Below are 15,287 nucleotides of genomic sequence, written 5' to 3'. Positions count from 1 at the left end.
TCATGTGGAAACCCTGCAAGAGTAAAGACAGAGGCAAAGAAGGCGTTCAGCACCTCTGCCTTCTTTATATCCTCTGTCACCGGGGCTCCCATCTCATCCCTTAGTGGGCCAATATTGCCTCTAGTGTTAGTTTTGCTAGCTATGTATTTGAAAAAGCCCTTTCTATTATCCTTAACCTGACTTGCAAGGTTAAGTTCCAAGGAGGCCTTAGCTTTCCTAATTGCCTCCCTACATCCTCTGACGACAGTCCTGTATTCCTCCCAAGTGACCAGCCCCCCCTTCCATGATCTGTAGATTTTCCTTTTCCACTTAAGTTTTCCCAGCAGTTCCTTTTTTAACCATGCTGGTCTCCTAGCTCCCTTACTAGATTTCCTAACCATAGGGACGCTCTGATCCTGTGCTTGCAAATAGTGGTCCTTAAATATTGACCAGCTATCTTGAGCCCCTTTATCTCTTAACGCCCTGTCCCATGGGATTTCTCTTAACAGTTGATTGAGGAGGCCAAAGTTTGCCCTGTGGAAGTCCAGGGTTCTGGTCCTACTGGGTATTCTGTTCCTTCCACGCAGGATCCTGAACTCTATCATCTCATGATCACTGCAGCCAAGGTTGCCATTGACCACCACTGCTTCAACAAGGCCCTCCTTGTTGGTTAGTATAAGATCCAGCAGCGCTCCTCTTCTAGTCGGCTTGTCCACCATCTGCATTAAGAAGTTATCATCAATGCACTGGAGGAACCTCCTAGACTGTGAAAGGCTGGCTGTGTGAGTCAACCAGCAGATATCAGGGTAGTTAAAATCCCCCATGAGGACTAGGGACTGAAGTTGTGAGGCTGCTTTCAGCTGCCTGTAGAAGGCCTCATCAACCTCCTCGCCTTGATCAGGAGGTCTGTAGTAGACCCCCACAACTGTATCACCCACACCAGCCTTCCCCTTAATTCTTACCCACAAACTTTCAACTTGCCCCTCATCAGCCCCTGCACAAAACTCAACACATTCTAGTTGCTCTCTCACATAAAGAGCAACTCCACCACCTCGCTTCCCCGCCCTATCTTTCCGAAAAAGCACATAACCATCCATGGCCACATTCCAGTCATGTGACCTATCCCACCATGTCTCTGTTATCGCTACCAGATCATAACCCTTAGCCCGTACACTGACCTCTAACTCTTCTTGCTTATTCCCCATGCTGCGTGCATTAGCATACAGACATTTCAGGAAACAAACAGAGCACACTGGTGGGACTAAATCCTCCCTAGACCACCTGCCTTCGGGCCCTGGTTCGTTCTTCTTGTGTTTGTCCCTAACAGACCCAGTTTTCTCCCCTTCCCCCTTCACATCTAGTTTAAAGCTCTCTCAATGAGCCCTGCCAAGTCCTGCCCCAAAAGCCTCTTCCCCCTCTGCGACAGGTGCATCCCACCTGCCATCACCAGGCCAGGTGTCTCATATAGCATTCCGTGATCAAAAAAACCAAAACTCTGTCTTTGGCACCAGTCTCTCAGCCACTCATTGACCTGTAGACTCTTCCTATATACCTCCCCACCCATTCTTACAGGAGGGATGGAGGCAAACACTACTTGTGCTCCAGACCCCCTAACTAGCCGTCCCAGGGCCCTGAAGTCACTCTTCATTGCCCTTACATTTCTTGTGATGATTTCATCACTGCCAATCTGAAAAATCAGCAGTGGATAGTAATCAGAGGGACCCACAAGATTAGGGAGTTTCCTTTTAACATCTCTAATCCGAGCCCCAGGGAGGCAGCAGACCTCCCTGTGGGATGGGTCCGGTCGACAGATGGGCCCTTCTGTCCCCCTCAGAAGGGAGTCACCTACCACCACCACTCTCCTTTCCTTCTTGATTGAAGAAGTCCTAAGGACACGAGGTGACTGACGAGTCCTAGGTGGTTCACTAGGTAAATCTACCTCTGTAACTACGTTTTCCTGTCCCTGAATTTCCAAGGCCTCATACCTATTCTTCAAGGGCAATTGGGAGGGTGGAGGGGGTTGGGAGGATTTTTTTCGTGCCCTTCTGAGGCCGGTCCTCCTTCCATTCATTCATATCTCTTAAGTCCTCTCCTTCTGTCCGGTGACAGGAGGGGGGAGGATCCATCACTTCCTCAACCTCTCCCATTTGCCCCTGCCTCAGGGTGTGATTCCACCAGTCAATTTCCCTCTCACATTCTCTAATGGCTCTCAGTCTCTCCACCTCCTCTGTCAGTTTAACCACCTGCCTGAGGAGATCATTAACTTGCTCACAACGCACACATGCGCTGTCACTGGTTCCCTTTGATACCAGTGCCAGGCACAGGCATTCACTGCAGCCAGAGACCTGCACTGCTGCATGCCTGCTTGGGAGCTCCGTCTGAGTCCCCACATTCTTTTTCACTAAGGTTTTTGGCCGCGTTGTGACCATGATGTTTTATACTGTGGCACCCAGAGCTGAACACAATACTCAAGCTGTGGCCACAGCAGGGCTGAGCTGGGGCACAATCACTTCACTGCTCCTGCTGGACTCACAGTTTTTGATACAGGTCAGGATGCCATTGGTCTTCTTGGCCACCTGGGCACACTGCTGGCTCCTGTTCAACCAGCCAGCCACCAGTACTCACAGATCCTTTTCTCCACCAGGCTGCTTTCCAGCTACTCTTCCCCAAGCCTGTACTTTACAAGTAATTTATCAAATTATTCACTCAGAGAAATTACACAACTGATAACTTGCCAGCACCAGAGCCAAAACACAAGGCTTGGTGAACCTCTCTTGGTGTGAGAGCTCTTCAAATGTTAGCTGGCTGCTAAAACAATGAGTAGAAAACAGAAAAGTGAGGAACAGATCTGCTCAGCATATACATTTGCCAACCTATATACTCCTAGGCAAAACTAAGGACAAGGAACCACCTGGCAGCTCCGTGTCCCTGTAGGAAAAATAGCAAGGGGGGGATTAAATGCTTACAGTTTGTGTCACTCAGTGCCACTGTTAGTTGTTAACTGAGTTGATTTCCTTTGCCAGACATGGTCATGGTGGTGCAGAAGAAGAGAAGTTTTGCTAACAGGGGGTTTTATATGTTACAGGACATTTACCTCCACAATCCCAATGTGAAGTGGGAAGATATTATTGGGTTGGATGCAGCTAAAAGGCTCGTCAAGGAAGCAGTTGTTTATCCCATAAGGGTAAGGTGAATAGATCTATCTTGAATAGATTCAAGAAAACTGGGCTCATTAGCCTTTTCCTGGACAATACAGTGGTGGTTTAGAGTTCTCACCATTCCACTGCTTTTGTAGGCAGCTCATGTCAGAACTTTTCTTCTTTCTGTTTCATCTGACCACAGCACACGTGTTCTCCTGTAAGAAAATGCCCTTTCAATATTGAAATTCTAAGTGTTGGGTCATAGTCTGTGGCACCTTTGGCTATGGGAGAGGTGCTGAATTTGTCTTTTATTAATTGAATGGAAAAAAGACTTCTAGAAGAGAATATAAAACCAGCTGCATTTGAAGAATTCACTAGAAACAGATGTCAAATGGTAAATGTTTGTATTTTTCTCAGTACTCAGCTCGTATATATTACATCATTTTGGAGGGGGTTTATCCCTTTGTCTTCAAATTTCTTAGGTTTCCTTAATGCATTAGAAGCAGTGTGGTAGGGGTTAGAATCCCTTGCATTGTGTTATAGGTGGTATAGGTTTTAATTCCTGAATTATTTTTTGTTTCCTCAGTACCCCCAGCTGTTTACAGGCATTCTGTCTCCATGGAAGGGATTATTGCTGTATGGACCACCAGGTATGAAGGGCTTTAAACCATATCCATTTCTTTACCACTACTTCTGTTTATGTCCCATGGATAAATACTTGATGCTTGTTAGATCAAAAGTGTTGATAAAGAGCATATTCTGAAATATGAAATATTACATTCTCACAAACCTTGATTGTTTCTACAATTGAATCTTCCAAAAACAGTAATTGAACTCAGAGTTCAGAGGAGTGAGAACTCATAGGTGTTTTTACTCAGCTTGGGCTATATTAATCAAATTTGGCTTGACCTGACCTTACAAAATGTGAATAAAGCTGGCATGGACTCACCCTTTTAAAGAAAGTGTCAAAGAATCCCAGACTGCTTTGGGCTGGAAGGGACCTTGAAGCTCATCCAGTTCCAACTCCCTGCCATGGGCAGGGACACCTCCCACCAGCCCAGGTTGCTCCAAGCCCCATCCAACCTGACCTGAGACACTGCCAGGGATGGGGCAGCCACAGCTTCTCTGGGAAACCTGGCACAGGGGCTCAGCACCCTCACAACGAAGAGTTTCTTCCTAAGATCTCATCTAAATCTCCCCTCTTTTCAGTTTGAAACCACTCCCCTTCATCCCATCCCTCCCTGCCCTTGTCCCAAGTCCCTCCCCAGCTTTCCTGGAGCTCCTTCAGGCACTGGAAGGTGCTCTAAGGTCTCCCTGCAGCCTTCTCTTCTCCAACCTCAACAACCCCAACTCTCTCAGCCTGGCTCCAGAGCTGCTCCAGCCCTCCCAGCATCTCCAGGGCCTCCTCTGGACTCACTCCAACAGCTCCATCTCCTTCTGGGGTTGGGGACCCCAGAACTGGACCCAGCACCCCAGGGGGGTCTCCCCAGAGTGGAGCAGAGGGGGACAATCCCCTCCCTGACCCTGCTGGGGATGCAGCCCAGGACAGGGATGGTTTCTGGGCTGCTGGTGCACATCTGTGGCTCATGTCTCACTTAAATCTCCTCTCTCCTAGTTTGAAACCCTTCCCCCTCATCCCATCCCTCCCTGCCCTTGTCCCAAGTCCCTCCCCAGCTTTCCTGGAGCCCCTTCAGGCACTGGAAGGTGCTCTAAGGTCTCCCTGCAGCCTTCTCTTCTCCAGCCTCAACAACCCCAACTCTCTCAGCCTGGCTCCAGAGAGACCTCCAGCTCTCTGCTCATCTTTTTGGCCACCTCTGGACTCTCTCCAACACTTCCATGTCCTTCTTATGTCAGAACTGGAGACAGCGCTGTATGGAGGGTTGGGTAGGGGCCTGGGGCTGTTGTCTCCTTTCCTTCTTTTGTATTTGGGGATTATTTTGGAAATGAGGTGGAAGCTTTTTTCCCTGTGCTCTGCTGGCTGAGTGTTACCAGCACAGCCTCTCTGCTCCTCTTTGACACCAGCATTGCCACATGAGTGCAGCTGAGAGGGGACAAAGGGAACTGCCTGAGCCAGGTTGGAAAAGCTGTCAGTGCAATAAACTCCATTTGTTTCTGTGACTATTAAATGCTCCATCCCTGGAAATCCAGATCTGGTTGGATGGGGTTCTGAGCAACCTGATCCAGTTAGAGATGTTCCTGCTGAGTGCAGGGAGTTGGACTGGGTGGCTTTGAAATGTCCCTTCCCCCTCAAACCATTCAGTGGTTTTATGACTTTTTTCTACTTTTTTGTGTATCTGACTGATGGTGGGATGAGTGGAATTATTAAAAAATCTGCATTGCATTTCTTTAGAGGGTGAATTTCTTAGACACTGTTGTTTGTAGGTACTGGAAAAACTTTACTTGCTAAGGCTGTTGCCACAGAATGCAACACAACATTTTTCAACATATCAGCATCCACCATTGTCAGCAAATGGAGGGGGGATTCAGAGAAACTTGTCCGGGTAAGAATAATTATTTTAATCATTCTAAGTTAATAAAACATAATATGTCCTCATAAAATGGTGGAGTTTTAACACAGAACTGGAAAGTGAGTATTCCTCACTCATAATCTTTCCTTTCTTGGACAAAACCCGTGACTCTGTTCATATTTATTTCTTAGAATGGGGATAACATCTGCAGAAGATTCACAGTGGATTCTTGCTGTGGAATTTTAGTTCTGTAGCAGATGAAGCAGATGTCCTGAAGGTAGCAAAGATTTATGATTCACTCAGTAAGACAGGCCAGAAGAGTTCCTAACTACAATAGTGTTTCCTTAGTGACTCCTGCAGAGCACTTCACATCCTTTCTGCAAGGATTGGCCTCTAGATTCCCAACAAAATATTTCTTAGATTCCCAAATTCCCTATTATTGGTACAGAACTGGCAGAAAAATCCCTTGTCACAAAGATCTTAGAGCCAAACACAGATGTACCACTGTTTTCAGGAAGGTAGTTTGATGGTAAAGGGGTAAAAGTATTTTTGCACATCAAATAGCATGCAGGATGCATGGCTCAGTGGTGGTTCAAAAAAATCCAAGGATTCAGGTGTAGCATCCTTGCCCTAAAAAAATGCCCACCCTAATCTCTGCCACACTTCTGAGTGACACAGAGCCCTTCCAAAGGAATAATTGCAACAGATTGCACTCAGCAAATGGCATTGCAAGCACTGCTAATCTCTGTTGAAAAAGAAGCAGTCTGCAACATAATTATTATTCTTCATGTGGCCTTTGTCCTTTAAAATGGCACATTTGTCTCCTGACATTTGCCTCCTCTGTTATTGATCCTCTTGGCATCTGCCTCAGTGGCTTTCCAGAAGTTTCCCTTCTCTCAGAAGCATAGGACAGTCTGGTTTTTTTTTTTACACCATCAGCCAAGAGCTTTTTGTGAACATGCCAAAGCATTTGCAGTGATATTGAATTTGTGGCATTTCACCCTTAGTCGAGTTTTTGGCAGAATACAGAAATGAAATAAAACTGTGGGTTGGGACAGCTCTAAGAAAAATATCGTGTGAATTTGTATCCTAAAATGACATGAAGCTGGTGCAGGAGTATTCTGAAATTGTGTGATGTATATGTGGGTTTTCTGCTCATTTGGAGGAATGGCCACTCATCCTGTTTCCCTCAGGTCTCAGCTGTGTAGGTGTCATTTTATATTTTAGATTTGTAGCAAAATGGTAGATTGGTCATGGACTGCTTGTGTTTCTGGGCAAACTGTTTAAACCCTGCACTTCATATCCAAAGTGTAGAAAATAATGTAAATATATGTTTAATTTTTTGATTGGTTTTTTTTTTACTGTTTAGATAAAAGATTGCTGGGTTAATATATATTGTTAGTGGCATTAAAAACCCCTAGAACACTACACTGAAGAAGAACCAACACTGTGTTCTCACTGCTAATACAAACCTCTGCATGTTCACAGAAAAAGATGAAACTTCTTTCTCAAAAGGGCAGACACAGATTTTCTGTGTCAGATTTATATTCTGTTTTTCTAACCTTGATTGTCCAAGCAATTTATGTTTGTTCTTACCAGGAAAAACAAAAGAACTGCTTGATTCTTATCAAGAGAATCAGTCCATTTTCTTTCATTGCAGTACAGTTGACTTTTAATTTTGTTCTTTTTTCTCAAATCCTTATTTAAAAAACAACCTACAAATGCAGCAACAACAAAAGACGGATGTTTAATCTCTGCTAAGAATTTAAGAGTTCCCAGCATCCTCTGATGGATCATTTTCTTCTATCCCATTATTTCCAGGGTACTCTGATAGGATTTATCCAGAAAGATTTACATATAAAGACAGGATTACAAGGCTGTTTTCTTTCTATCTCCTTTCAGAATTTGAGAGGATTCAGGGACCTTCAGCCTCCCCAGAGCTTTTTTTCCAGCAGATATCCTTTTTTTTTTTCCCTAGAAGTTTGGTATGTGGGGACTGTTATTTACCTCCTGTGCTTCTGATGCCTTTTTGTGTTGGTTTATCTTTTCTTTCCCATTTTCTCTTTTCTCTAAACAGGTGTTATTTGAGCTTGCTCGTTACCATGCTCCTTCCACCATTTTCTTGGACGAGCTGGAATCAGTTATGAGTCAAAGAGGCACAGCTCCTGGGTAACTGATGAGACCACTCCCCATGGCTTTAGGACAATATTTTTTACTGCATCTTCTCAGTTGTGTGTGTGTTCAGGTGCTGGCTGATGTTTAGTCATACACTGGACCTGCTGGAAACAAATCTTAGCTCAGCTAAAGCTTGAGGCTGCTCTATTAATTTCAGTTCAGGCTTAGAGGTTTTGTAATTGTAATTGTAATTACTTTGATAATGGTAATATTCATAACTTTTTATTAAGTGGGGTTTTTTGTTGTTGTCTTGTTGCCAACTTTATGAGCCTCACAGTGTGATGTTGTCCAAAAACACCTTTGGGTTCCAAAAGCACTGCTTCATGGAAGCCTTAATTTCTGAATTTAGGGTGAGCTGTTGATTCATCTCATCACAGTAGATGAGATAAGAGAATTGCAGACTGGTTTGGGTTGGAAGGGACTTCAAAGCTCATCCATTCCCACCTCCTTTCCATGGTCAGGGACACCTCCCACCAGCCCAGGTTGCTCCAAGCCCCATCCAACCTGACCTGAGACACTGCCAGGGATGGGGCAGCCACAGCTTCTCTGGGAAACCTGGCACAGGGGCTCAGCACCCTCACATTCAACAATTTCTTCCTTATCTCCAACCTCAGTCTCCCCTTTCTCTCCAAGTTTTAACCCATTTCCCTTCTCCTCTCCCTACCCCCCCCGTGTCCAAAGCCCTCCCCCAGCTTTCCTGGAGCCCCTTCAGGCACTGGAAGGTGCTCTAAGGTCTCCCTGCAGCCTTCTCTTCTCCAGCCTGAACAATCCCAGTTCCCTCAGCCTGATTCCAAAGGATATTTGGGGGGTGGTTTAATACATTTATGAATTTTTTAATACATTTTTTAATACAACCAGCCCAGGTTGCTCCAAGCCCCATCCAGCCTGACCTGAGGCACTGCCAGGGATGGGGCAGCCACAGCTTCTCTGGGAAACCTGGCACAGGGGCTCAGCACCCTCACAACAAAGAATTTCTTGCAAATATCTAGGCCTAAATCTCCCCCTTTTCAGCTTGAAACTGTTCCTCTTCATCCTATCACTCCATGGCCTTCTAAAAGCTCTGTAGAGAAGTAAACATGAAAGCCAGGTTGGGGGAGGAACCAAGGGACTGTGGGTCCAGCAAGACTTAGAGAAGGAGGAAGGTGCCAGAGTGTGCAAGCAGGGCTGCTGGGTTTTAAAATGAAGGGTTTGAAGTGGAAGTAAAGGTGGTGGAGGTGAAATAGCAGAGGTAAGGTGAAGTGTGCCTGGTGGAATGACATTTTCAATAATGTGACAGATTTTAGTGGTATTGTGAGGACTCCCAGCTGCAGAATTGGGAGGGTGTTATTATTGTCACCCAAAGTGGAGGCAATTTGTAGTTAAAAACAGAGTGAAAAGGTTAGGGATGAGAATGAAGCAGGAGAAATAAAACAGTATTATTATAACCATTAGGAACCCATAGCAGTGGATTTTATGTTCACAAAGGTGTATAAATAGAATATGCCACGCTGTAAACATACAGCCTGTAATAGTTGTCATTTAATAACTGTAAATTATGGCCCAAGTTTTGCTTTCACCTGTGTTTTTAAAAGCTTTCATTAACATCACTGGATTACATCTTTTACTAAGGACCTTAATCTAAGGCTATGTAATTAACTTTACATGTCCTTAACCAAATATTGGTATATTTCTTTGGAGAAATAAGCCACTAAGCCTGAATTTTCCTCACCATCTAAGGCTCTGATGTTTTCTCTGGGTTTGGTCCTGGAGTTACCAAGAACACCATATCTGGTACCAAGAATTCAAACTGGTTTCCTGGAAACTTGGTTACCTGGATCAGAGCCAGAATTTTTAGCCCTTAGCTGAAAATCCCCTTCTTTTCTTTTTTTTTTTTTTTTTTTTTTCTTTTTATCTTTTTTCTTTCTTCTTTTTTCTTTTTTTTTCTTCTTTTTTTCTTTTTTCTTTTTTTGTTCTTTTTTCTTTTTCCTATTTTTTCTTTTTTCCTATTTTTCTTTTTCTTTTTTCTTTTTTCTTTCTTTTTTTTCTTTTTTCTTTTTCTTTTTTCTTTTTCTTTTTTCTCTTTTTCCTATTTTTCTTTTTTATCTTTTTTCTTTTTTCCTATTTTTTCTTTTTTTCTTTTCTTTTTTCTTTTTCTTTTTTTTCTTTTTTTTCTTTTCTTCTTTCTTTTTCCTTTTTTCTTTTCCTTTTTCTTTTTCTTTTTTCTTTTCTTTTTCTTTTTTCTTTTTTTCTTTTTTTTAATTTCTTTTATCTTTCTTTTTCTATTTTTTCTTTTTTCTTTTTCCTATTTTTTCTTTTTTCTTTTTTCTTTCTTTTCTTTTTCCTCTTTTTTCTTTTTTTCTTTTCTTTCCCTTTTCTTTTTTTTCCTCCCTCTTCTTTTTTTTGTGTTTTTATTTTATTTTTTTGTTTTTTTGTTGTTTCTTTTGTTGGTTGGTTTTTCTTTTGGTTTGTTTTTTTTTTGAGGAAGGGTCCTCTCTGGGTGATCTCTGCCCTGTTTTTAAATTTTGTTTCAATACAGCATATTTTCCTGTTTGCTTTTGAGACAACATTTTGGAAAATTCTGAATTCATCAGTAGGTGAATGTTTGTGTGGCCACTTGAAATTCACAGAAAAGCTCAATAGTTGCCCTGAACAGGTAGGGGTGTTGCTTATTTGATGGCAGCTATCACATGATAACAAATCTCTTCTATAGATCTCTCAACCAAAGCCTTTGCTGTTTTCATGTGTACATCCACACTGCACAGAGATTAACGTGAAGAAAAAAAAAATTAAATATTTTCTTTGGACTCAGGGATAGTGAATTCTCCTCAGTTTAATGCCCTGAGAAGAGTCCACTGAAGTAATCATTGGAAAGCTTGATTTTAATGCTTAGATGTTAGCTAATGGAGCTTAACCATGCTTTGAACTGGGGCAAAACTGTGACAAGGGCTCAGTTGCTGTGAATGACACTGTATAAATAAAGATGATTACTGTAATGCACTGAGCAAATAATATTTTTCTGACTCTTTGGTAGTGGTGAACATGAAGGAAGTCGGCGGATGAAAACAGAATTACTGATGCAGATGGATGGCTTGGCCCAATCTGATGATCTTGTCTTTGTTTTAGCAGCTTCCAATCTGCCATGGTAAGAGATCCACAGAGTCCCTTTTGAATACATTTGCATGAGCTTCTAAGCACAGATAAAGATTTTATTTAGACTTCTGCACAGAAAGCCTTGATATTTGGTTAAAGCATTTAAAGATTAATTTGGAGCTTTTACTTTTAAACTCTACAGTTCTTGCTATTTGTGCCACATGAGAATAATCCATAATAAAGTCAACATATGCTGGCCCCACCAGCTGCTAATATTTAAAATGGACTATTTGACTTTATAGGCAAGTTATTTACTATGTTTAAGCTAAGAAGGGTTTCAGCCTGGAACTGTAAGGTGCTTAGAATATCTAGTGCTTAAAAGGATACTCCATAAATAGGAATGCTGGATTTTATTGGTACCAAATGTGACTTTTTAAAGTTGAGGGACAAAATTCTTCCTTTTCCCTAATGCAATGGGAAACAGAAGTTGAAGACTGAAACTGGGCCACTTCCCCCTGTTCATTCTCACCAGGGGTAGGACATGCATAGAGAGCAAGGCAGGAGAGAATGAGGGAGGAAGGTAACATTTTAGTGTAAAAACTCTGGATGCTGGGGCAGAAACAGGCAGCAGAAAATACCCATCATGTCCTCTCCTTAAACAACATCTCCCATGGCCACTGTCAGAGCCAGGGTGCTGATCCACCTTGGTTGTTCATCCAAACCAGTGTAGCCTCATTCTTTCATACAAACCATTATCAAATGGTTGCAAGTAGCACATGGGGAAAACAAGAGCTGTTGGTTGAGCACAGCTGTTCTTAATAGTCTGATTTGTAGCTCACTACTCATTTTCCAGAGTAGGAGCCACACTTGTATTTGGGAACTGAAATGAGCTGATGAGGAGCTTGGTGTTGAAGTCAGTTTTCATAGGTCTGGAGTTAGTCTGTGGATCTGTGTCTGCCTCAAGGTTCAACCTGTGCTGCCAGTCCCTGAAATCTTCAGTAGAATCACAGAATCATAGAATGCTTTGGATTGGACCTTAAAGATCATCTACTTCCAAACCCCAACAGTAAGCAGGGACACCTCCCATTAGGTCAGGATGCTCCAAGCCCCATCCAACCTGACCTGAGACACTGCCAGGGATGGGGCAGCCACAGCTTCTCTGGGAAACCTGGCACAGGGGCTCAGCACCCTCAAATTCAACAATTTCTTCCTCATCTCCAACCTCAATCTCCCCTTTCTCTCCAAGTTTTAACCCATTTCCCTTCTCCTCTCCCTACCCCTACATGTCCAAAGCCCTCCCCCAGCTTTCCTGGAGCCCCTTCAGGCACTGGAAGGTGCTCTAAGCTCTCCCTGCAGCCTTCTCTTCTCCAGGCTGAACAACCCAAACTCTCTCAGTCTGACTTCAGAGCAGAGAACTTCCAGCCCTCAGTTATTTTCTTGGCCTAGTAGAATGTCTTTTCCTGCTGAGGAATTTGTGCATTGAAAGTAGAGAAGGGAAAATCATCAAAATAAACTGGAAATTATCTATTCAGAGAGGAACATCCGTGGATGCAGATGTCTGCACAGGTGATGGGTTAGTCATAAGAAGGCTTTTTTTTTCCATGCTTCTTCTCACTGAAGTGCACATGAAGCAGAGAAATCCAAGATGTCTGCTGGGGGCAGAGTGTCTGAATGCTTCTTTTGCAGTTTGCTCATCATCACAGCACTGAGATCTTTCTTGATATCCATATCCCATGCAGACCTACATGGGATAAGTAGTTTTTGATTGATTCTCCTAAAACTGCCATAGGGAGAGTGTAGGAAAACACATCACCTGATGTTCTTCTGAAGTTTGTGGTAAGACCTCTCCCCAGCTGACCTCCTTTTTGTCTGAAAGGCCAAGGGAACAAGCAAAGAGAATTAAACAAGAAAGAATTGAGGCTCAGAGGTAATGCTTTCAATCAGTCCATTTCAAAACACATTGGTGCTGAATCCTGAAGCCTTCAGAGACACAGGAGGATGTGGTCCCTAAGTTTCCATGTCTCTGTGGATGACTCAGCCCATGCAGTATTTCCTGCATGAAATGACCAAAGAGGTGTTTTTCCCCAGTCCATCATCTTCCATGAATTTTGTGGGCAGTGTTCACTTCATTTTGGCATCTAAGGTAGGAAGCAGATTTCTCATGCTGTGAGACAGTCAGCAGCAAAACAAGAGACTCAGCAAAACAACAGATACAGCAATTCAGAGCATTTAGGATGCTTACAGTGGTCAGGGTTGTTTAATGTCTCCATCAGTGACATGGATAGTGGGACAGAGTGCACCCTCAGCAAGCTGAGGAAGAAGTTGCACTGTAGAATCTCCATCCTGAACCATTCTGTGATAGGACAAGGGGTAACTGCTGTAAATGAAAAGAAGGGAGAATATGAGGAAGATCTGAGGAAGAAATGTTCTACAAGTAAGATGGTGAGACCCTGGCCCAGGTTGCCCCATCTCTGCAAACGTCCCAGGTCACGTTGGATGGGGCTCTGAGCAACCTGATCCAGTTGGAGATGTCCCTGGGGTTGGACTGGATGGACTTGAAAGGTCCCTTCCCACCCAAACCATTCTCTGATCTGTGCTGTAAATCAAAGCAAGGCCTAAGTCAGGTACCATGAGAGGGATTCAAAGAACTCTGAATGTAAAACAGCCTAAGGAGAGGGAGGGGTCTCTTAAGTTAACCATAAAATTGCTGCATAAAACCAGGTACATTGTTACCCTTCAGTATCCCTCATTAAAAATGCAATCGATTAAATACCTAAAGAAGTCACTTAAGAGTTACACCATTGTTCTGTGATGTTTCTGGCCATCATGGAAAAAGATCCAATCCACCTTCTTCCACAAGCTTGTCATTCCCTCTGCATTTTTTTTCCTAATGCCAAAACCTTGTTTCCCATACAGTCAAGGAAAGGTGATGATGAGAGACACCATGCAGACCTCTGACCTGCTGAAATTCAAGTCCTAAAGAGGCAAAATATTCAGAGGCTTTCAGCTACCTCCCTCTATGGCCTGCCCAGGGCTTTCAGTCTCTTTCAGTAAGAGAATGGCTGTGTGGGTACCTAAAATTTATAGAATCGTAATATCATTTTGTTTGGAAAAGATATTAAATATCATCAGCTCCAGTAATTAACCCAGCACTGCCAAGGCCACCACTGCCCCATGGCCCTCAGCACCACATCTCCAGGCCTTGGAAATCCCTCCAGGAATGATGGGGACTCCAGCCCTGCCCTGGGCAGCCTGGGCCAGGCCCTGACAACCCTTGCCAGGGAGAAATTCTTCCCAAGCTCCAATCTAAACCTCCAGCTCAATTCCTCTTCTCCCATCCCTTCTTCCTTGGGAGCAGAGCCCGACCCCCCCTGGCTCCAACCTCCTCTCAGGGGGTTGCAGAGAGCCAGAAGGTCTCCCCTCAGCCTCCTTTGCTCCAGGATCAACACCCCCAGCTCCCTCAGCTGCTCCTGGGCAGACTTCTGCTCCAGACCCTTCCCCAGCTCCATTCCCTTCTCTGGACACACTCCAACCCCTCAATGTCCTTCTTGTCCTCAGGGGCCCAGAACTGACCCCAGGATTCTAGGTGCAGCCTCACAGGGGGACAATCCCTGCCCTGCTCCTGCTGCCCACACAGTGCTGACACAAGCCAGGATGCTGGTGGCCTTCTTGGCCACCTGGGCACACCCTGGCTCCTGTTCAGCTGAATCAACCAACACCCCAGCTCCTTTCCCTCTGGGCACTTCCCAGCCCCAAGCCTGGAGCATTGCCTGGGGTTGGGGTCACCCAAGTGCAGGACCCAACACTTGGTCTTGTTGAACCTCATACAATTGTCCCCATCCCATCAATCCAGCCTGTCCAGCTCCCTCTGCAGCCTCCCTGCCCTCAGGCAGATCAACACTGCCTCCCAGTTTGGTGTCATCTGCAAAGTGACTGAGAGTGCCCTCCACCTCCTCCAGAGCATTGTTAATGTACAAATTATGGACAGGTTGGTTCCTAACCATTACACAGAGATCAGTTGTACAAGCTGGTTCCTACCCTGGCCCAACAGAGTCAGTAGAAAGCCATCTGTGGCTTTTGTGGCCATAATAGCAGAGTCTGTCTTTAGGTGTGGAGGATTTATGCCTTGGACAAACTCATGAATTTAAATCAGTACAAAATCCACCTCATTTTGTGTTACAATATCTACATGGAAGGAACCAGGAAGTATTTGATTTAATTATGTTCCAGCTGTGTAAGAAAGTGTTGGAAAATAAGCAGCTACTGTGTGTGTCAACACATTTGAAAGACCCTAATACATTAAAAATCCCTTTTTCTCAATAGGGTTGGCTGGTAATGCACTGGAAAGATTTCTGTTCCTGTAGCATCATTACCCTGTTCAAAAGAGAAACTCTGAGCAGTAGATTGCACCTTCCTGTGGTCTCTTAAATTATTCTTTGGGTAGTTAAGCTTCTCA

The 15,287-nt window shown here is 44.0% G+C and overlaps 1 protein-coding gene across 1 annotated transcript in view; it reads left to right on the top strand.

The window, feature by feature from the left end:
- Positions 1–15,287, top strand: part of KATNAL2 (katanin catalytic subunit A1 like 2) — a 49,472-nt gene that overhangs the window by 21,286 nt on the left and 12,899 nt on the right. The window contains exons 9-13 of the mRNA XM_030467437.1: positions 3,065–3,163; positions 3,706–3,769; positions 5,502–5,620; positions 7,665–7,756; positions 10,773–10,883. Of these exons, the coding sequence (XP_030323297.1) occupies positions 3,065–3,163; positions 3,706–3,769; positions 5,502–5,620; positions 7,665–7,756; positions 10,773–10,883 (485 nt within the window). The remainder of the gene's footprint in view (positions 1–3,064; positions 3,164–3,705; positions 3,770–5,501; positions 5,621–7,664; positions 7,757–10,772; positions 10,884–15,287) is intronic.

The sequence above is a fragment of the Calypte anna genome, chromosome Z (assembly GCF_003957555.1).
Source record: "Calypte anna isolate BGI_N300 chromosome Z, bCalAnn1_v1.p, whole genome shotgun sequence".
NCBI lineage: Eukaryota > Metazoa > Chordata > Aves > Apodiformes > Trochilidae > Calypte > Calypte anna.
This window is presented reverse-complemented; position numbering and strand designations above follow the sequence as displayed.